We start from the raw sequence: 22,299 nt of genomic DNA on the forward strand, positions 1-22,299 counted from the left end.
CTATACCCCCTAAAAAACCAAAAATGACCTTGGGCTCAATAAACAAGATGCATGAAACTGTGCGAACAAAAAACCAAAAAAGATGGGTTGCAAGTCCAAACAGTGCTCCTCTGTGTTTGTCCCAATTTGACATTGAACAGGTAGATAGTTAAATGAGGAATATCTGCATCCATCTGCCACTTCTGCCTCCTGCTGGCCTCAGAGAACAGCCTGGGGTCTTTCCTTGTTTAAAACCACCTGTGGCCAGACTCTTGCTGCAGTCTTCTACTTTCTCCACCACCTTGCCCTCCATATCTCTCATTCTTTTCTGTATCTTCACTCTTCTTGCCTCCTCCCCTTGGGCCTCTGAACATCTTGGAAGAACAGAACAAACTGAGCAGTCTTCCCGTGACCCTGCTGGTCTGTCAGGCCCCCACTGCACTCTCTTGACTCAGGGCTGTGAGAGACAGCTCTGCTACGGTGCTCTCTCCCATCCTCCCTCAGCTCTCCGCACTTCCTGGGCCCCTGCCCTCCAGCGTCCACATCCCCCACATGCTTTGGGCAGCACCCCCAGTGGACGCTTCAGTTCATTGGAAGCTCTTTGGCCATAATTATTTTCACCATCTACTGATCGGATACTAAAGCACTTTCTGTTGACTTCTATGGACAGAATTCTTTCTGCTTCTCCTGATTCAGGAGTGGTGAACCTTTTAGAGACCAAGTAGCAAACTGCAACCCAAAACCCACTTATTTATCACAAGGTGCCAATGCTGCAGTGAACCTGAATACTGAGGTTTTAGTTTAGAAAAACCAACTCTACATTAACATCTTTTGTTTAAAAGAAAAACATAGTAACACACGTACCATAATTTTGCTGCCACTCTCCTAATTGCATATTGCCATTTCTTTTTTGCTTTCTCAGGTTTCTTCTACATGTTCCGTGAAACTTGGGGCTACCTCCCACCCCACCAGTGATTCTTAGCCAGAGACTAGGTGACCCATCAAAACACTTGTCAAACCTTTTAAAACTACACAAGCTACAGCACAGTTCTTAGAGTGTCTTACTCAGTAGGTCTTCTAAAGCCTACAGTATAATGGCTATGCAATATTCCATCATATGGAGGTATCATAATCTATTTAACCATTTCTTAAATATTTAGTCAATAAATATTTAGTGAGCACTGATGATACCCCAGGTGCTATTAATTATTTAGCATTTTTCTGCCATAAAAAGCACTGTAATAAATAACGTTTGTGTTTCCAAAAGATTAACTGCTCTGTCAGTGGATAGAGATGGTTTTCAAAGATCTGGGTACTCATGGAAAAGTTCTCTTTGCTTCCACGAACACTGTGGTATGGATTTAACTTCCAGTATGTAAGAAAGTGGCTCCCAAAATGTGGACCTTGAGACTGAGTCTCTCTAGATGTATGTATGTAAAGTGATTTGAGTTCCTAGCCAACCTGTTTCTGACCTCTTTGCATTTGCAACTTCTTAGTGTTCCTGACCTGGGTGCCCTTCACCTTGTGGATGTAGTCACACACTTGCCACCGGTCGGGACTTCTTCACGTCCCGTTGACGTCAAGGTCCTGCACACAGGAGCCCTGACCTCCAGGTACCTTGGGGCTGGCACACAGGAGCTGGTGAACATGTTCCATCAACTGTGTGTTACAGGTTCACTGTGCTTTATCTGAAATGGTTGGGACCAGAAGCGATTCAGATTTTGGAGTTCTCGAAATATTTACATCAGCTTTGCAGGTTAACCATTTCTAATCTGAAAATCTGAAATTCAAAATGCTGAAAAAATCTGAAATCCAAAGTTTCAGAATTGGGAGCATTTTGGATTCTTAAGAATGCTTAATCTGTAGTGTTCTCATGTTTTGGAAATTATCCCATATGTTTTCATATGACCTGGAAATTTGGAATTTCAGATGAGGAGCCAACATTTTATCTATTTGTTGTGGTGCTGGAGATTGAACCCAGGGCCTTGAGCATGCTAGGCAAGTGTCTGGCTCTGAGCTACATCTTCACCCCTTTATATTTTTTATTTTGAGTTAGGATCTTGCTAAGTTGCCCAGGCTGACCTCAAACTTCTGATCTTCTTGTCTCAGCCTCTAAGTAGCTGAGACTACCTTTACCCAGGTGCCAGCATTTTTTAAAAAGATAATTTAGGGCCGGTGATTTAGCTCAGTGGTTTCGCCGCCTGCTGCGCAAGCGCAAGGACCAGAGTTCGATCCCCGGTACCCAAAGAAAAAAAAAAAAAAAAAGATAACTTAGCACATTATTAGGGCTTATTTCTATTGAATTTAGGTAATTTTTATATTAAGATAGTTTTTCCCTTACAAGTAATTTAGTAATTAAAATACAAATGGTAAAATGAAAATTATCTATTAGTGTACTGCCCTGAGATGTCCTTTTGCATTTTGGTCTTTTTCTTCAGGTATCTATGGGTGTGTAGTGTGTGTGTGTCTCCTTATGTAGTAAACATTCATTTGTGTGTGGCACGACATGTTTGGAATTAGGCCTTTTTTGTTGTTTTTTTGGTACTGGGGATCAAACTTGAGTCCTTGCACTTGTGCAGCAGGCGGAGAAACCACTGAGCTAAATCCCCGGCCGTAGGCCTTTTTTTTTTTTTTTTTAACATAATGCACTTTGAGTATTTTTCCATCAGTATTTTAAAAAAACTGTTAGTGACTAGTATTGCATTTTTGGAAGTATTTAAGTGTTTATTTAACCAGTTCTCTATCTTACGTGTAAAATTTTCGCCATGTCATTGTTACCATAGTAGTGAGCTCTGCAGGAGCAATTCATCCATTAGACAGTGTGAGTTGAGGGTCTGGTGAAGTAGGCATCTGGGCCTTTGCTGCAGAAAGCAAGTGGACAGGACGCCCTCGGAGTGCAGGAGAGCACTGGGGGTGAGGAGAGTGCACGGTGCCAGAGCAGGAGGGAGTGGGTTGGGGCAGCCTCCTTAAAGGAGTTGTTGGCAGAGCAGAAATGGTCCATTTTGTTGTTTTGGTGTATTTAGTAGACTACCACTTGGTTAATATAATGAAGAAGATCATTTTCTGTTGAATATTGAGGTGTTTTTCCAATCCAGTACATGTGGACATTATTAAAATTACTTTTCCCCCCTGCCGCCTTCTGTTGATGTTACAAGGTGTAATACAGGTTGAACATCTCTACTCCCAAAATTCAAAGTCACACTTTTTGAGTGCACACATAACACCACAGGTGGAATGTTCCACACCTGACCTCATGTGACAGATCTCAGCCAAAACATATGCACGCTGAAGTATTCAGGCTCTGTTGAGGATTGATGCGAAATATCAGTGAATTTTCATGTTTAACCTTGGGTCCCCTCCCCAAAGTATCTCATAGTGTATGTACAAATACTCCAAAATAGGAAAATACATGAAACTGTCTCTGGTTCCAAGTATTTAGGATAAGGGATACTCAGCCTGCAACTTCTGAATATTGAAATATCTTTGCATTCTTGTAGTAAACTCTACTTGGACATGATTTTTTAATCTGTGGATAATTGTCTTAGTATAGATGTTAACTGTCTGTATTCAGAGAAGATGCCATCTGTAGTGCTGCTTTTCTGTCCCTTTGGTCAGATTGTGGGCCAGCTTCATTAATGTGGCTGAGGACATCTTCTGTGCATCCTGGAATAATTCAGAAGATGCTTTATTCTTTAAAGTGTGAAAGAACATAGAGGAAAATTGGCTGGGCCTTGGACCTTTTAAAGTGAGCTCAGTGTTACTCTGTTCTGTGTAATTTTCTCAGTGTCATCCGTCCTGGTTATTCTGGTCAAATCTTCTCTTGGATCAATTTTTTCCTAGTTCATTGTGTTTTTTTGGATTCATTAGCACAGAGTTGCGTTTCTGATTTTTTTTTTTAATCGCTTCAGGTGGTGCTTTACAGTTTGAATTATTGCTGTTCTAGACTCTTAGTTTTAGTATTATCTTCCCTAAAGATGAGTAGAGGTGGAGCTAGTAGGTTAGAATTGGTTCCTTGGGAAGGTAAGTTTACTTGGAGAATTTAGTGAAGATGTGAACAGTCTCCGTGTAGGAGAGCACCAAGGAATAGTATGTGTACTGGGTTTGACTTTAACATTGTGGCATTGTCATGCATTCAGTGTTATTGAGTTAGCTCTAGCATTCAGTAGTGAGAATAAGGAGCTTAAACTGGCAGACGTATGATGAGAAGAAGCAGGGGTTATGCTTTAGTCAGTAGTTTACTGTATTTTTTCAGTCAGATGGCGCCTTTTCCAGAAAGCAGGTGCCTTTTACAGTTCATTAGACTCTACTTCCAACATGTGATTGATTTGTGCTGTAAGGCCAAGTGGAGAGTGGGGATATATGGGTAGAGTCTAGCTGAGAAATGGGAGAGAGGATGAGCATTGAGGGAGAAATTATTTAAATTGTTACAGATCAAGCCTGTGTAGTTCTTTGTGCAGTTGTTGCTTCATATCACAGTGATCTTGAGGAGGCATTGCAAGATGGCTCAGAAGCTAAGATAGCGTCCTCCCCCCATTCTCCCTCCACCCCCGAAACAGGAGTTAACAGGGAGAGACAGTATTGCTGGGCTATGCTACTGATGATAAAGGTGTAATGGAAAGATGTGTTAGAATTGCTCTTTACTTCTTGAGTGTTGAGCTGGAGGTTTGCAATCCAGCAGAGTCCTGAAGTTCATGTAGTTTGGCAAGGGACAACATTTTTCATTTTTAATAGGAAAGTATACAAAGTAGAGTGTAGGTAAGTTTCTCTGTGAATTATGTGCATAGACTATATATACACCTATGCAATGGAGTACAACGTGAAAATATATTTCTTGTTCTGGGTCATTGTGGAAAAAGAAAAACAACCCAAGCCATACTACTTTATTTTATTATTATTATTATTATTTTTTTCTACAGGGGATCGAACTTGGGACCTTAGGCTTGCAAGGCAGGCGGCAGAACTGCTGAGCTAAATTCCCCGCCCCATACTACTTTAAATAATAACAAATTAAATGAACCAATCAAGAGCGTATGGTAAATGACCGTATTCGCTGAAATTATGGAGATTGTTTTTAAAATACATTGTATTTTACCAGGAGAGTACTAAAACATAGGTTAAATAAAAACAGGATTTTCTATCAAAACTGACAGAAGAAATGGTGTTCATAATGGCTCTTACAGCTCTCTAATGGAAGAGTGTGTTTACCTTTTGAACTGGAGCTGTGGGTAAAAGCATTTGAGTAGGTGCTTGTGCTTAATGTAGGAGATGTTCTAAGTCAGTAGCACACATTTATATACCTTGATTTTCCAGACGAAAGGTAACTTAATTGAAAAATTTAAATGCAAAGACTAGTGTTTTGTGAGCAAACATAAACTGAGGTCATTTTGGAAGAATTTATGTCAAAGTGCACACAAAAGATGGCCAGCCTCAGCATACTAAATAGCAGCCATTTCTCAAGTATTTGTTAAATCATGAGTTTTTGTTGCTTTGGGGGCCAATTGATTCTGTTACTAAAAAAGTGTTTTTATTATATAATGTCAGATTATGTGTGCATAAACTCTAGAAAGCGTGGCCGTTATTGCTGTGAGTATAATATGTACATCTATATTATTTATGATTCATAGGTCTGGATGTACTGCCAGCACAAAAATAATAGTGCTTTTGTAATAAAACTACTTTTTTATGTTTCTCAAGGACAATATATTTAAATTATATGATTTGTTTATTTTCAATTTGAATATCTAAAACGTACTTAGAGTATTTTTTTAAGTGGCCCTTATTCTTTGGTTACTTACATTCATGTAGATTTCGTACATGGCTTTGGTGTATATATATATTTTTGGAAATAAAATTACTGCTGAATGCTGGATCTAGTTTCTATATTTCTTTTGCACTGATTATTTTTATTTTAATTGCTCCATAAAAGCATAAAAATTATGGGACCACATGTGAGATTTCAATACATGTATACATTTTGGAATGTTTAAATCAGATTAAGCATATGTCCACTCATTTATCATTTGTTTCACTTCTTCATTTCTTTATGGTTAAAACTCAAAAATCATTTTGGGGGTGGTGCTGGTGATGGAATGCCAGAACCTTGTGCATGCTAAGCATGTTTCCTACCCCTGGACTTCAGCTCCAGCCAATGTGTTTAATGTGTCCCTTCCCAGGACTGTTTTAAGTATCAACACGCAATTTCATGAGAAATAATTGTAGTTTGTAAATCAGAAAAATTGTCCCATTTCCAGAAGTTGCCTGTACTCCTCTCCATTTATATTCTAGATCTGGTCATTATCAGGACAAAAATAGGACATTGTTGTGGGAGATGAATTTGACAGAATGAAAATTCAGTTATTTTTGACCCTTACTGAGATATGATGTCTCTTATTTCAAGCTAGCTTTCATCCTTTATTCTACCACTCTTACTTTGTCTGGGATCACTATGCAGTTTAAGGAAGTTTGATCAGTAAGTGAAGGTTGTTTGAATTTTTGGTTTTCTGGCAAGATGGGGAAAGACGAGCATTTATAGGGCCCGTAGTTGGGTGTATGGCCCCTACTTATTTAAAGTGAAGTGTCACATTTGAGGTTATGTCCTCATTGGCAAGTAGTGTGATGTTTGGCATAGGAGACATTGTTGGAGCTGATAGTGTATGCCACAAGGCAGAGGATAATTATCTACATGAGTGAAGAAACAGTATTTTGAGAGCATTTACCCAAACTGTGCTTTCATGGGATATATACAATGCTATATAATTACTACTGTATTCAATTCAGTGCAAAATAGAACCCTGGGAATTTTTTTTAACCTCTATTATGATAAGTGCTTAGACAAACATTAAATTTGGAATTGGTTACTGTCGTCATCATCAAATATGTATAACCTTATAAAATTCAACTAAATTGTTGCCAAAGTTCAACATGGGGACATATTTACAAGTGCCTGGAGCCTCAGAGTGAAGAGCAGCCTGCTCTAGGCCACACTTGTCTCTGTCCCTATTCCCGGCTCTGCTGTTGCTTCTGGGTTACACCTGTCTCTCAAAGCTGTGAGCAGAGACAGTAGTTCTCTTGCCAGCTGTATATACTACATCTTTGATGCAGTATTCTGCCCTCGCGCTTTGTGCTACTCAGTGCTGTTTTCAAGGGACAGAAATGACACAGCTCTTCAGCTCATCATTTCCTCTGTTCTCCATAAACTTCTCTCTTCCATATTTGTCTTATGCCTTGGGCCATCTCTTGGTCCTTTTTCTTTTACTATAATGAAATAACCTAAAGCTGGGTGTTTTATAAAGAAAAGAAGTTCATTTAGCTTATTGTTTTGGAGGCTGAAAGTATGCTACTCACTCTGGGAAGGGCCCTCTTGGCTACCTCGTGGTGGGGGCCATTGTGGTAGGATCACATCCAAGAGGAAGAGATATCTGACAAGATAGGAAGCTAGACATGCTGAGGAGTGGCCAGGGTTGTTCTTTTATTACAACCCTTTCTAAAGAACTGATTCAAAGTCCCACGAGAGCTACTTTGATCTCTTCTGAGGGCAGTGTCTCCCAATGACCCAAGGACTCCCCAAGATGCCTTCCTTTTAAAGTTTTCACTACTTCTTAACACTGTTGTCTTAGGGACCACGCTTCCAACTTGTGAACCCTGGGGGGACACACTCACAGCACATCCAGATCATCTCACGAGACTGTTTCTAAGCCAGTAGACATTCATTATATCGCTAAGAAAATCCCTATTGGTCACTTAATATATAAAGAAAGTGTAATTTTAAGATACTTTCATTAAGTAACAAAATACCTTTTAGCTGTAGTTTAATATTTAAAGTACAATAGTTGTTTGCATCATAGAATCATTAATTAATTGGGAGTAATCTTTGTGACTAACAAATGATCAACATAAATAAAAATTTAAGGGAGAACATCTTTGCTTTATGTTCATACAGTTTTTTTCAGAAATTTATTCGAGAATTATGTGTCCGACACTTTATAAATAGTATATTTGCTTTACTGTACTCTTTCTGGTCAATTGATTTGTAAAATTTTCTTTGTGTTTTATCCTCAGACAAAATTGAAGAAGCTCAAAAAGAACTTAATGGGGCAGAAGTTTCAAAAACAGGTAAATTAAAACCAACCTCAATATAGACTGTTTTTAGAGAGATGCCCAAACAGATAATTGCAACCTTACTGAATCAGTCATTATAAACATATTACAAAATTAGAAATAACCTTAAACTATTTGGTATCAAAAGTTTTATAGAATTTGCTTGATGAAACATTTTAGCTACAAGGATATTCTAGAACTGTTTCTCACATATTAATGTATTGCCAGTAATTGCTGAAAGGATGAATGCTGCTCTTCTGAAAGTTCTATTTGTGAGACTGTCGTAAAAGTACAGTATAGTAGACATGATGCTGTGTTCACATCTACCTGTGTGTGCTTGAGTGATAATAATTTGTAATGAGAAAAACTTAAGACAGTGGAGACAGTCTCAATGTCAACCAGTGGAAGAACAGTTGAATAAATTGTAGCAAATTCATATTTGGGTGTATCACAAAATGTAATTATTTCAATGGATGTTAACAGTAGTTAAGTAAAAATAAAATTGTAGCAAATTTTTTTTTGTTAAATGAGGTCAGGTATTTGCATGTGTATATGTATATGTACACACGTGTTTATCTGGGATTGGAGAAACAGAAAGGATTTATATACAGATGTTTATAATCATGGAAGAAGAAGTAAGGGAAGGTAGCTACATTGTCATAATTTATATTTTTTCACTGGTTTTACAATGGGTACTCAAAATCAAAACTTAAAAGGCAAAAATTAGTTTTTATAATATCTTTCCAGGTAATATAAAATACATGAGATGCTGAGTACCAAGAGGGGAGATTGATAGGGGATCGTGTTGTAACACTGTCCGGAAGTGAATAAAATTGATAATGTTCTTTTAATATCTTGGGAAGGTAAAGTTCTCATAGTATCTGTTTTTCATGATTTATTATCTAATTTCCTTGTTATGTCTTCTAATTATAGTGAAATATTTTAACAAAGTAATGTACTAAATAGGATTCAAATGGAAAGCCTTTTCTCTTTTTCAAATTTCTTTTATCTCTAGATTGATTACTAAGATATATTTAGGGAAAACAATTTCCTGCTTTTATAGTTTGAATCTACAGTGTCCCCTGAAAGTCTCATGTGTGTAGAGGTGAGACTTTTAATAGGTGGTTGCCTCATGGGGGCATCATATTCATCTGTGGATTGATGGATTGGTGAGTCTGTAGCTCTATTTGCTGTTAGGAGGTGAGGCCTGGTTGGAAGAGGCAGGTCAGTGGGGTCAGGCGTGGCTTTTGAGAGGCCTCGCCAGCCTCTTCTCTTCTCTCTTGGCTTCCTAGCTGCTATAAGATTATCAGCTTTTCTCACCATGCCTTTCCACCATGCTATTTGCCTTGGAGCCAACCAACCATGGACTAAATTCCCTAAAACCATGAGCCAAATTAAACCTGTCCTCCTCTGGGTTGTGCTCATCAGATATTTTGCCCCAGCAATGGAAAAGCTGATTAATATACAAATGGTACCAGGAAAACAGTTGTCACTATGATTGTACACCTAACTATGTAGTGTAGAAGCCTTTGAAACTGATTTGTGGGAGGAGTTTGGAGTGCTTTAGAGATGTGGACTAGAGAAGCTCTGAAACACTGTAAACAGAGCTTGATGGGTGATTCTGGTGGGAGTTCAGAAGATCAAACACTGATAAAAATAGGACAATAAAGGTCAAGCTCTGGTGGTTTCCATTGGAAACAAGGACTCCATTGCCAGTTGGCGTAGAGTCCATGTGTGTTATACTCTGGCAAAAAGTTTGTTTTCATTTTGCACATGTCCCAAAACTTTGCAACAAACAGAGATTAAGGACAATGGACCGATCTGACAGAGAAAATTTTAAGACAGTCCAGTGTTCTGGCTGTACCATGGGTACTGTTGGCTGCTTTTAGACAGCTCTCCAGTGAGAAGCAGGAGCAAAAAACAGAGTTAGATGATTGAAAAAAATGTATAGATAGGCCAGAAAGGAAGTATAGTACCTGCGAAGTTGGGGCCAAGGGGAGCATGGTTGCTGAGAGGATTAATATTAAAAAAGAAGTTTTTACATTAAAATAATGGCCAGACCCCACATATTGCAGGCTTAAGGGTATAAAAGGAGAAACTCCTTTAAAAGACTACTTTGTGGGCCAGGGATTTAGCTCAGTGGTGCGGCTGACTCGCAAGCGCAAGGTCAGTCTGATCCCCATACCAAAAAAAAAAAAAAAGAAAAGATTACTTTGTGAAGAGAGCTCCAAGGCACCCTGTTCATTCCACACCACCTAAGGAAGTGTTTCCCGGAGTTCACCCTCCCACTTCTCCACCCCTGGAGCACCCCATGCAGCCTCCAAGATTGCCAGGGTTGATCTTAATATATATGCAGTCATGTACAGCAACCCTAAATTGTCTTCCTTCTCCTCACCCCCTCCCTCCTTCCACAGAACTCTGGAAGGTCCATATCGAATCTGACCTTTGAAGATACTCTTGTAGGAAAACAAGGCTAGAAAAGGTAGAGAAGTTGCCACAACTGTGCTGCTCCTTTGAGAGGCTGGCTGACCACTCATTACCATCTGAAGGGATTTTGCACATCAGGTTAAGAGAGGCCTGAGTTTTTTAATGTTCCTCACTGTGGTCAGCCTCTTTCAGGTCTAGTAATGGTTTAGAACAGCTTCAACTAGTGAATAAATGTGAGCTTGTCTTTCTTTTTCTTTTTCACTCCTGTGGCAAAAAGTTTTTACAGAAGTGAACTTAAATGCCTAATACGAGGGACCTAACAGAACAAAGGTCTAGAAAAAGAAAGTGGATAATGAGCTTCAGAATAACTGAGTGGGCTACAGTTGACAGGCTACACTTAGTTAAGACTTAGAATGAATACCGAGTGAGCATTGTTCTGTGCAGTTCACTGCTAAGAATCACTACTTGGCTCTCATTTTACACAGAAATTCTGGGCAAATTAAAAATAAAACAGTTTTCCTTCCAAATATAAGTAAGTAATATCAATCCCTCTTTAATGATACAAGGGAAGTCTTTAACAAAAGAGTTGAGATTTCTCAAACCTTTTCTAAGTTACCTATTTTTCTTAAAGGGAATTCATTTCTTCCATCAAAGAATATATTATAAAATATGGTGTCATTTGTTGTTTTCAGATTATGATGAATCTATGCTAGAGCACATTTTCTCTGTATTTTTGACATAATTTTGTTTTTCTTCAGTATGAAAGTTTGACCAGGTTTGTTTTGTTTAATTTTGCTACTGGTTCTAGGTTCCCATTGAAAATTGTGTAGTCTTTAACTTACTATAAATTTTCTTTCTCTTCTTTTTTGTTGTTATTATGATGAATAGCTAATGTATTTCCAGAAGCATCATTATCAGCCCTTCAAAGAAGAAAAACTTGGTCCTTAGTAGATTTAAAAAAAGATATTTTTTCTGTTTTTTAATATTCTAAGGAAGAATAAATCTGCTTAGCATATAGTATGCTAGAATAGAAACTTTGTCAGTCATATATAACAATAGAAAAAAATGTAGCAAATTATGTTCATATACTGTTTTATCTTTTTTCTCTACTTATAAATGAAAGATGACTTCAATGTGATTTATTTTGATTTTAATCAATTGTGGGATAGACGTAAGGTTGTGACATTCACATAATTTTCTATAATGTCATTGTGTGCTGCCTACTTCTTAACGTGCATTGTGCTTGACACTAGTTTTACAATTATTGAGCAGGATTTAAATAAAATGGTGATTGTCACAGTTATGGTAATGGAATGTGACTAAAATAAACTGGAAAGAAATAACTAGTTCAGCTAGGATTAGTTAGCTTCTATGTATTACTCCTTGAATAAGGTTCAATTTTAACACTTTGCTTTAAATTTTTATCATATACTATGTGACATGTATACATTAATATATGTAGTGCATTGAGTTATAAAGCTTAAGCAGGGCATGGTAACCTTGGATTCCAACATCCAGTGTAAGAACTGGAGCATTGCCAGGACTGTTCATCCACTGCACGTAGGTCCCACTTTATCCCACTGCCTCCGCAGGAGGTTTTCATTGTTCTCAGCTTCGTAACCATCATCTCAGTGCTTTTAAATAAGTAATTATGCTGTGTAAGTAGGTATCCCTGAACAGTGCGCTTTTTTTAGTTTTGCCTGATTGGAGCTTTGAAAATGAAATGTGTATAGTCTTCTGCCCCGTTTTCACTATATGCTGTTACTCGATTCATCCGTGTTGTTGCACGTAGTTGCTACTTTTCATTGCTGTAGTACATTTCACTGTGTGGCATGATTTATTTGTCCCTTCCTCTGCTAATTGATTTGGGTTATTTCTGTCTGTTTACTCTCATAATCAGTCCATCTATGAGTACTTTTCTATCTTGGTACCTATGTGTACGTTTCCTCAGGTGTGCATAGGGAATGCAAATGTTTACCTCACAATATTGTTTTCCAACTTTTAAAAAATACCTTTCATTTTCTCGCTGTTAATAAAACTCATATCATATAATACATGTTATGTTCAGTCTTTTTAACTTTTTCCAGTTGCATGGTTGTAAAATAGCACTTTATTTTGCTCATGGTTTGTTTTTCCTTGGCTACTAATGTTAAAAGAACATTTTTTTATTTGAGCAAAGCGCAGTTCATGAATGTGGCAACACTCAGAACCAGAAGAGGTTTGCACAGCTCTGCTTGGCAATGTAAGAAGGAACACGGAAGCGGAAGAGATTGCCATGCTAGGATTACAGGCATGCACCCCACACCTGGCCACTTAAGACTCTTTTTTTAAATGCCAATGAACAAAATAGAGGATAACCCATTTGGCAATTAAGAAATATCCTGACACCCTCTCCCCAAAAAGATAGCAAATTTTTTAATAGTAAAAATGAGAAGCACTATCTTTAAAATCAAGAACAAGACAAGGATGCCAACACTACTGTTTTATGTTGGCATTTTACTGGAGCCACGTGAGTAAAACAAGAAAAATAGGAAAAGCAGCAATGATTTCAAAAGCAAAAATCGAAACTTCGATTACTTTCAAATGACAGGACAAGAAAATATCCACATAAACTATGGGAATGATTAAAAATTCAGCAAGATGACTAGACGTATGACCAATCTATAAAAATGTGTGACATTTTAATTGCTATCAAGAGCTAGAAAATAACTTTACCAAAAAAAAAAAAAAAGGAAAGACAAGTAGACAAAAGTCAAAAAATCCAATGGGGCTGGGATTGTAGCTCAGGGTACAGCACTTAGCATGCACAAGGCTCTGGGTTCCATTCTCAGCACTGAAAAAAAAAAATGAAATGGGGACAAAACAAATAATGTCCCAAGAAATAAACTCAACAAAATAAAATGTAAGTGCTGTGGGGTGAAAATTATTAAGATTTTAAAAAACTCTTTATATTTTATAGGAAGGCTGAAAATGATGAAGATGGTCAGTTTGCCCAGCCCAATCCCAAACAAAACTTAAACAAGTTTTTTTAAGTGATTCTAAAATTTAAATAGATGAGGGGGAAAAAAACCTAGAAATAGTCAAAGAAGTTCTGAGGATGAATAATTTGAGGGATGTACACTATTTATATATATTCATACTCTATTTTGCACTATTAAGAAATTAAAAGCAATAACATGGTGTAATATTAATGTTCAGAAAATAAAAGAAAAAGCTGAGAACCCCATTCATATATGGCAAGTTCATATAAAGCAGACAGAAAAAAGGGAACATACTCAGTCTGCAACCCCGTCTTTATTACAGTACTACTCACAACAGCCAAGCAGTGGAAACAGCCTGAGCATCTGTCATCTGATGAATGGATAAAGAGAGCAGGGTCCCTGTGTATAAGAGGAGCACCATTAGGCCCCGACAAGCATGACATCCTGTCATGGGCAAAACATGGCTGGAACTGGAGATCATTATGTTACGTGATGTAGGCCAGGCACAGGAGGGCAGTACTCATGATTTTGCACATAGGAGGCATCTGCAAAAGCCATGTATGCTATTTTTGGGGGGAGAGTGTCAGGATATTTCATAATCGCCAAATGGGTTATCCTCTGTTTTTTTCATTGGCATTTAAAAAAAAAGTCATAAGTGGCCAGGTGTGGGGTGCATGCCTGCAATCCTAGCATGGCAGCCTGAGAGGCTGTGGTAGGAGAACTTGAGCCCAACCTTGGCAGTTTTGCAGCTTGGTGAAACTGTCTCAGAATGAATGCTGCTTTAAAAAAAGGCTGGGAACATTGCTTAGTGTGAGGGCTCTGGGTTCAACCTCCAATGCTCCCTCCCCCTATTCGTAAGTAGCTCTTTTTTTATCAGGTAAAAAATTTTTCCTTTTTATAGAGACGATCTGTGGCTTTTATTCTTTAATTTTAATGACTTGAATTCACTTGATAAAATGAATTTGATTATGATATTTAATCTTTTTAAGCGTACTATTAAAGGGTCTGTAATTTTATTTTTAAATAATTTTCCTAGCCTGATTTTGTTTTAAAGTTATACTAGTTCAGTAAATATTCTAAGGACTGTATACATCTGTCTTGCACAATACCTGACACCCACAATTAAAGGAAGAAAGGTTTATTTTGGCTCATAGTTTTAGAGGTTTCAGTCCATGGTCAGCTGGCTGCAAGGCAGCAGAAGCAGAGGGGCATCGCAGAGGACAATTGCTCATGGCCTCATAAGCAGGAAGAAGAGGGCGATCAAGGGAGGAGGAGGAAGATAGACCCTTCCAGGCCACGCCCCAGTGGCCACCTCCTCAGCCAGGCTTCACCTCCTAACGTCACTGTCCACTGTAACCTCACCAGTGGACTAACACTGATCCATGTCGTGCACCCATGATCCAACCACCTCCCAAAAGCCCCACCCTGAGCTCACAATTCTTTGGGGGACATCTAGATATAAATATAACAGTATCTGCTTTTCTTGGGAGTGTTTAATATTGGAAGGATACTTTCATACGCAGTTCTTAACAGGTATTTTGACTTTTGGGAGGAGGTAGAGGGTAGATTTTTGGCTCCCAATTCAGTATATTTAATGATAGGGAATTACTCAAACTTTATTTTCTTTTTCATTAGTTTTAGAAAATCATGTATTTCTCATAATTTATGCATCTTCTCTGAGCATTCACATTTATTGACAAAAATTCACTCCTTGCACTCTCTTGCCCCCTCACCTTGCTGAGTCGGTACTGTGTCCATTTCATGCTTCGCATGGCTCATCTGTGCCTTCTCTCCTTGGCCCAGTTACCACAGATTTGTGTGTTTTACTCTTTGTCACGCTGATTTCTGTTTTTCTTAGTAATACTCTTGAATCCTTTTGTTTCATTAAGTTTTGTTTTTATCCCCCCCACCCCTTGGGTTTTTTCTTTTACTCAGATTTCTTAAATTGGAAACTGACTCATTCATTTTTAAAGCCTTTGTTCTTTTCTTTTGGAATAACTGATGCTATTAGTTTTCTTCACAGTACTGCTGTATGTACATTGTGTACAGTTTTATACTCACTAGTTTCATTAGTTTCTATGATAGTTTCTTCTCGGCCTCCTTGTTGTAATTTCCCACCACAAGGATATACAGCACAAAGGGCATGAGGAGCACTAAGCCCAGGTCGTAGGCTGTGCTGTCCTGGTATTGCTCAGTAGCCTGACCAGGTCAGAGGTGGCACACTTACTCTTCTGAGTTGCTCCTTTCAGGGATGAGCTTGTGCTGTTGGTCACCTCTGCAAATGTTGTGATGATTTAGGGAAAAAGGATTCTGGCGTGGTGTAGAAGAGAGAGGGTTTTTTTGGTACCAGGGATCGAACTCAGAACCTTGCGCTTACGAGGCAGGTGGCGGAACCACTGAGCTAAATCCCTGACCCAGGAATGGTGTAGAAAACGTTGAAGATTTTAGGTCAGCTTGCATTCTGCTTTCTTTCTCCACATTATTCTTTCTCAAGCAAAACAAACAAACAAACCATCTGTGCTGTCCACCATCATTACCAGGACTTTTCTTTGCAGCAGCACTGCTGTCAGAAACATTGTATACTCCAGCCTTTGGAAGTTTTCATTAGGAAATTGTTTGTGTTATATCATCTATCCTTCCTGTGTAAGTAATGGATAGCAATTACCAAATATAGTGAAGAAACCTGTACTGATCCTGCCCGTATGGTGCTCAGCTTGCTCGGCGCAGTCAGCTGTCTTTTGTGCGCCAGAGTTACCTTCTGTTCCTGGGCAGCTCCAGGGAGTTTGCTGCCTGTGCAGTACTAGACCACAAGTGCAGGGAGTGAGAGCCACTGGCAAGGGGCAGCCAACTAGATCTCAGAACTGTAGTTATCCTGTAAATAAGAAAGAGGTCACTCACCTGTGTCCCTACCTGGAGTCTTTTCAGAAGCCTCATAATATGAATTTCCAAAAAAATGAAAATATGATAGCTCTCATTTTTAAGTTACTTTTAAAAAATGGAAACTAATTTAGAATTACTCTGTTTTAATGCCAGTGTCCATGTTAACAAGGGCTGGTGTTTTAATGCCACTGAGGTTCTCCTGAAGAATTCTGCTGGATATAGTAGTTAAGAAAATGCAAGAGCATGTTTTTATAATTAGGGATGTTAGTCTGCATGTGAGACAAATTTAGGTGGCATGATAGAAAATTGGACAGATTTTAGTAAATTAAAATGAGTAGTGTGAATACAATTTAAGGTAATGTGGAAATGTTTTAAATGTTTTAGGAAAACATGCCGCAAAACAGAACTTAAGCTTCTTTAGGATGCTGTAAACTTAGAAAAGCATTAACAGTTTACAGAACAAAAGCTCACGCTGATGCAGGGAGGAAAGATTAGCGGAATATTTCAGTCAAGTGTCTGTACTATAGAGTATTTTCAGAGGAATGCAATAGTTTTATTTCATTATTATATTGATACTAACCAGTTTAGTATATATTATTGAAAGTTGTCGTCCTTGATCTTATAAATTAGTCATAAGGAAACTGTGCCTTAATGAGTTTTTTTTTTTTTTGGTACCGGGGATCAAACTCAGGACCTTGTGTTTTCGAGGCAGGTGGCGGCGCCACTGAGCTAAATCCCTGGCCTGAGCATGTTTAGTGAAAATTTCTTTTAAATAACTATGTAACTTCTCTCTTAATGCTAAGTATCCTAAAAATTCATCATGTTTTTCTTATAAAGTTGTTAGTTTATTCCATTAATTTTTATTCTGCACCAGCCATCTCACTTCATTTGTTTATTTTTAACCCTGGAAAATAGGAAGAAAAATGTCTGAGCCCTAGGGGAGCTCGCCAGCCTTACCTAGCCCCTGCCCAAGTCATGAAATCTGAACTGATGAGTGAAGAGCTTGGGTTTGATGCAGACTGGCAGCAGCGCCTAACAAATTGTCCTTGGGGACACAGCAACTGATTTTCTGTTTTTTGGAAAAGAAAGTCATGGTGCTGCTCCTTTTCATACTATATTACTTACAGTTTCAAATTTAAATATTCAGGTTTGTGAAGGGTTCTCTTGGTGTAATAGACAATGAATGACGTGAGCTTGCATTACAGAAAAATTAATATTGATGTCATTATTTGTGCCATGTATATAAATTAAAGGTATCATATGTCAACCTTGTCAGTATTTTGGAATTTAAAAATGCCAAATCCTAGAGATCATTCCCTTTCAGATAGACTATGCCAGCTTTATAAAATATGGCTTGCATAATGATAGAAACAAGCATTGTTAGTACATTAATATAAAATATTTTAAAATATTTTGTCCTTGTGTTTGAGTACAGTACCCTAAAATTTCACATCCTGCTGAAACATGGAAGGCAAAAATTTGGAGTATTTTCTAAGTGTCAATGACTACTACCCATGGAGTTAGTAATTAGAGACTTAAGTAGCTAACATAATTTTAATCTTATAGGATAATTCATAAAAGATGCATTTTTGTGTACTTGTATGGCATATAACATTGAACTCAACATGATGTTGAGTGTAAAATGTACAGTACCATCATTTAGCAAGGCAAAAAGTCACTGCCAATTAGGTTTCAACACAGCTCTTACATTTGATTAGCAGATGCATCCTGATTTTAGAGAAAATAAAATGTTGAAACCCATTTGTCTTAGGTTCTATTAAATATGTGTCTGTGTGTCCCACCTCATGTTTGACAAGAGTGATTGAGATGAGGATGTGTGGCTCTGAGGTGTGCTGGGGAGGGGCTCGTGGGGACTGAGCAGCCCAGGGATGGACCTTGCAGGTTCACCCAGGGATGGGGAGGGATGATGAGTGGCAGGTTTTGCTTGTTTTTCTTCTGTTCTTAGGTAATTGACTTCATGCTCTGTGCCTCAATATTTTCTACATAAATGTTACAGGGAGACATAAAAGGAAAATGTACATTGCTCTTGATTTATTTAGGTTTTTCTCTAGCTTTGGTGCTATATCCTCAATAAGACTAAAAAGAAAAAACTATGAAAAATAAAGCAAGCTCCTATCTCTCTTGCCTCCATAGAACTTGGTTTTTTTCACATGTGTCCTAGAGAAAGCAGCATCAGACATGATGTATGCAACTGGGGGACGTAATTGTAGGGGAGAAAGAATGGAAAATAGATGTGAGGGAAGCAGTCTAGAAAACATTTTTTAAAATATTGAAAAGCAAAACAGATATGGAAGTAACAGTACTCCTTCACCAGAAATACAGTATTCTTCACTATTCAGAGTGTATTCAGTGGGCTGTGCTGTATATAAAAAGTATATCAAACTTTGAAGTATGGTAATTTAGAATTTTGCCCCAGCCACTCAGCTTGGGAAAGGAAATGATGTCAGTGAAGAAAAGATTGGGAAGCGAAAAAAAAAAAGATTCTGTGGATGCACAGGGAAAGGGAAGACAAGGACAAGGACTAAAGAAATTAAAGTGGAAACAAGTGTAGTAGTAACTACGCAGAGCTTAGTCCGGTGCAGTAGTCCTCAGGCCAGCACTTACAACAGTGTATTGTAACAAATGTCATTTAAAATATGCAGTATTCATTTCTACAACTTTTCATTTAATTTATTCAGACTGCTTGGCTACAGATAACTGAAATCGGGGAAAGTGAGGCTGTAGCTAAGGGGAGGCTGCTGTGTTCCATAGGGAGAGATCGGAGGAGTCTGAAAAACAGGTCCTGGTGGCCTGGCCTCCAGAAGCAGAGGAGGGAGCAGGGGCTTGTGCTGCAAGGGCTGGCTAGGGTGTTTTATTTCTGGCCCTCACCTGGCTTGTAGATCACCCCCTAGTGGCTGTTTCGCAGGATGGCCAGTGATGGGCGAGAACCTCCCCTCCTGGCCAGTGAGGCCCTCATCTCTGCTGCAGCTCTCCTCTCATACCCGCTGCAGCTCTCCTCTCATACCCGCTGCAGCTGAGGTTTGCCCAGTGTCAGAGCCCCATGTTTCCGTTGTGTCCTGTAGTTCCGTGTGTGCAGGAGGTATTTGGGAGACATTTATTGTAGCAGTGAAGGTGGCTGGGTTGGCCCATGGGAAAGGATGGATTCCTTTACATAACAGGCGGGACTTGTAATCAGTGTCTACTACTGCTTTAATTTCTCAAGTGTAATTAAATAGATAGTTATTTCTCCTGCTGGAACTTAGATTGGCTATCTAAAGTAAATTGTTTCTTTCAGTATCTTAAATTATCTGGTGCATGAAATATACAAATAATTTTTGTATTCCACAGTAGCGCACGGAAAGGTGTTTTCTATAACCATTAAGAGAGTCTGCGGACAGCTGCAAATGGATCTTTCCTTAAGGTTTTGTTTAATCATGAAGACTCAAGACTGCTGTCAGCATCAGTGTAGCTGCATGGTAATATCGTAACAGCTTTTCAACCTGGTACAAGACAGGACATATTCTCAAGAACGGAGGATTCCAGGTTTCTGAAGGTTGACTTCAACCTGTCAATGGCTGTGGCTTGAAAAATTCCTTAAAATGATATTGTAGAGCAGTTTTCAGCACACACTGCTGGGAGGAATCATTATCATACTGTGTTCTTTTTGTGGCCTCAACTGTAGTGAGAGAGAAATGGAGCATGAAATGAGCCTAGCCCTAAGCTGAGAAATCTCAGAACTTTCTTAGAAAAATCGCTAATGTCTTTGGAGTCTTTCTCATGAAAGTGGTGCAAAGGAAAATGTAAATTTGGATGTCTTTCAGGGCAGAGAAACGTGACTCCTATTCTGTAAACCTTACCAGGTGATTTTCTTAAACCTGCAAGAATACATCAGAATATTTGGTTTTATTATCAGTGTCACTTATCTCATTTGCAGTGTGGAGACTTCTATCTTTTTCTGTTTTGTTATATATCAGAACAAGTTACGAATAAGCATACTTATTTCATAACACATCTTACCAGTTGTTGTCGCTTTTCCATCTCTTTCCTGTCAGCCTGGCTACGATATAGCCAGAGAGAGACCCCATCTTGATGAACAAAGGTGATCTTACTGCTGTGGGTTCTTGTCAGAGTTAGGCACAGTGGTTATCAGAAATGTATGTGAGAGGCTAAGAGAACAAATGCTGTAGTATACACTGGCTCTCCTTTGGTGGTGTCTTTGCAGTGTGTGGTTATGTAAAGTGTAATTATAACAGTGTGTTACTGAGAAGTAATATAGATGTACTATGTATAGCCCGAATATTACAAAAAGGGAGAAAAGAAAATATGCTATGTAGACATGTTTCCATGTCTCACTGGAATTTAGTTTAAATGTGAAGAGATTTGTACAAGTTAAATATAAGCTGAAATCTAGAGCAACTACAATGAAAATAATTAAAATATATAGTGAAAAAATGATAAAAAATTAAATAATGTATGAGAATATTCACTTAAAGAAAAACGGTAAAGGACAAGTTGAGGAACAAAAAAGACATGACTTATAGAGAAGAAGAAGTTAAATGGCAGGCATAAATCGAGTTATGTCAGTGATAATATAATTATGTGAATGGATTAAACAGTCCAAACAAAAGGCAGAGACTGTCAGACAAGATTACAAGATCCAGCTAGCTATATGCTGTCTGTGTAGACTCACTTTAGATTCAAAGACATGAGTATGTTGAAAGCAAAAGGCTAGAAAAAAGGTATATGTATGTTTAATATAATCCAAATAAAGTGTAACAAAGCTGTTGTATCAGACAAAAGAGACTTTAAATAAAAAATGTTACTAGAGATGAGAGACATTTTCTAATAATGGAAAAATCAAGCAATTAGGAAGATGTAAATTATTCACATGCATTTGCCTAACTGCAGAACCCCAAAATATATGATGCAGAAGCTGCCAGCAATGAAGGGAGGAAGCTGAAGAGACAGGAACAGTTCAGCCCTGCCAGTAGAGACTCAGTGCCCAGTGGTGCTTTCTAGGCAGGAGGTCAGTGAGGAAACAGAACCCTAACACCACTTGGGACCAACTGAACCCAGACACTCCACCCAACACCTACAGAGTACACATCTCCTGCACACGGGATAGACTGGAAGCGAGGCCATAGCTCACCACTACAATTAAGGGGATTGAAATAATGCAAAGTCACCATGGAATGAAATTAGAAATCAGCAGCGGAAATTGTCAGGATCTGAAAAAGTTCTTCCCATCCTCTGTCATCCCTGTGAGGATGAGTAGCTGTCACTGAAGCAGAATTGTCACTGTACAAGGCACCTCACTGCCGTGGAGTTACCTGCACTATTGTGCAGGCAGTGTTGTAATAGAATCTCGGTCCACGAGGAGGCCAACAGATAAAGGCCACTGGAAACGCTTTTTTTTTTGAAACAAAAATATATCTTGAGATGTATATCACACATGTATAATATTTATATATACATATATACATGTATCATGTCTAGTAGTCCCATTTATATGACTACTGTTCTCAAAAAATGCTGCTCAAAAGTATCTCTTATAGTAGTAAAGCAAGACAGTTATTTGAACATGCAGGTTGAGAAATATATTTGGAACTGTCCAGTCTCCTTTTGCTTAAATAAGGCAGAGTCAGTCATAATCTTTTCTTCCTTCCTTAGAGGCCTATTCAAGTTTCTACTTTCTTTGATCAGTTTTATTTGTAAACCAAATTCTGCACATTTAAAAAATTGTCCAAATATAAAGTAAAATGTTGTCTCCTTGTAGTTATAATTTTTTTCTGATTTTATGTCATAATCTCTTTCATTTCTAAGAGCTTATATTATTGATTACCTTGACTTTTCTTTTGAAGAATTTTTAAAGTGCATCATTACATATTTGTCATATTATAAAAAATTGAATGATGTGTGTCTTGGATTGCTTAAA

At 38.2% G+C, this 22,299-nt stretch overlaps 1 protein-coding gene across 9 annotated transcripts in view; it reads left to right on the forward strand.

Moving 5' to 3' along the window:
• Positions 1–22,299, forward strand: part of Hivep1 (HIVEP zinc finger 1) — a 126,226-nt gene that overhangs the window by 52,857 nt on the left and 51,070 nt on the right. For all 9 annotated transcript variants that reach the window (XR_015439312.1, XM_087181779.1, XM_087181781.1 and 6 more), the window contains exon 3: positions 8,038–8,091. Coding sequence is in view for 8 of the 9 variants with exons in the window: in XM_087181779.1 (XP_087037905.1) it covers positions 8,038–8,091 (54 nt within the window). In the remaining variant the exon portion in view is untranslated. The remainder of the gene's footprint in view (positions 1–8,037; positions 8,092–22,299) is intronic.

This window comes from Heterocephalus glaber, unplaced genomic scaffold, assembly GCF_053883595.1.
Source record: "Heterocephalus glaber isolate CG9 unplaced genomic scaffold, H.glaber_assembly_v1.0 deba00001472, whole genome shotgun sequence".
In the NCBI taxonomy this organism is placed as follows: domain Eukaryota; kingdom Metazoa; phylum Chordata; class Mammalia; order Rodentia; family Bathyergidae; genus Heterocephalus; species Heterocephalus glaber.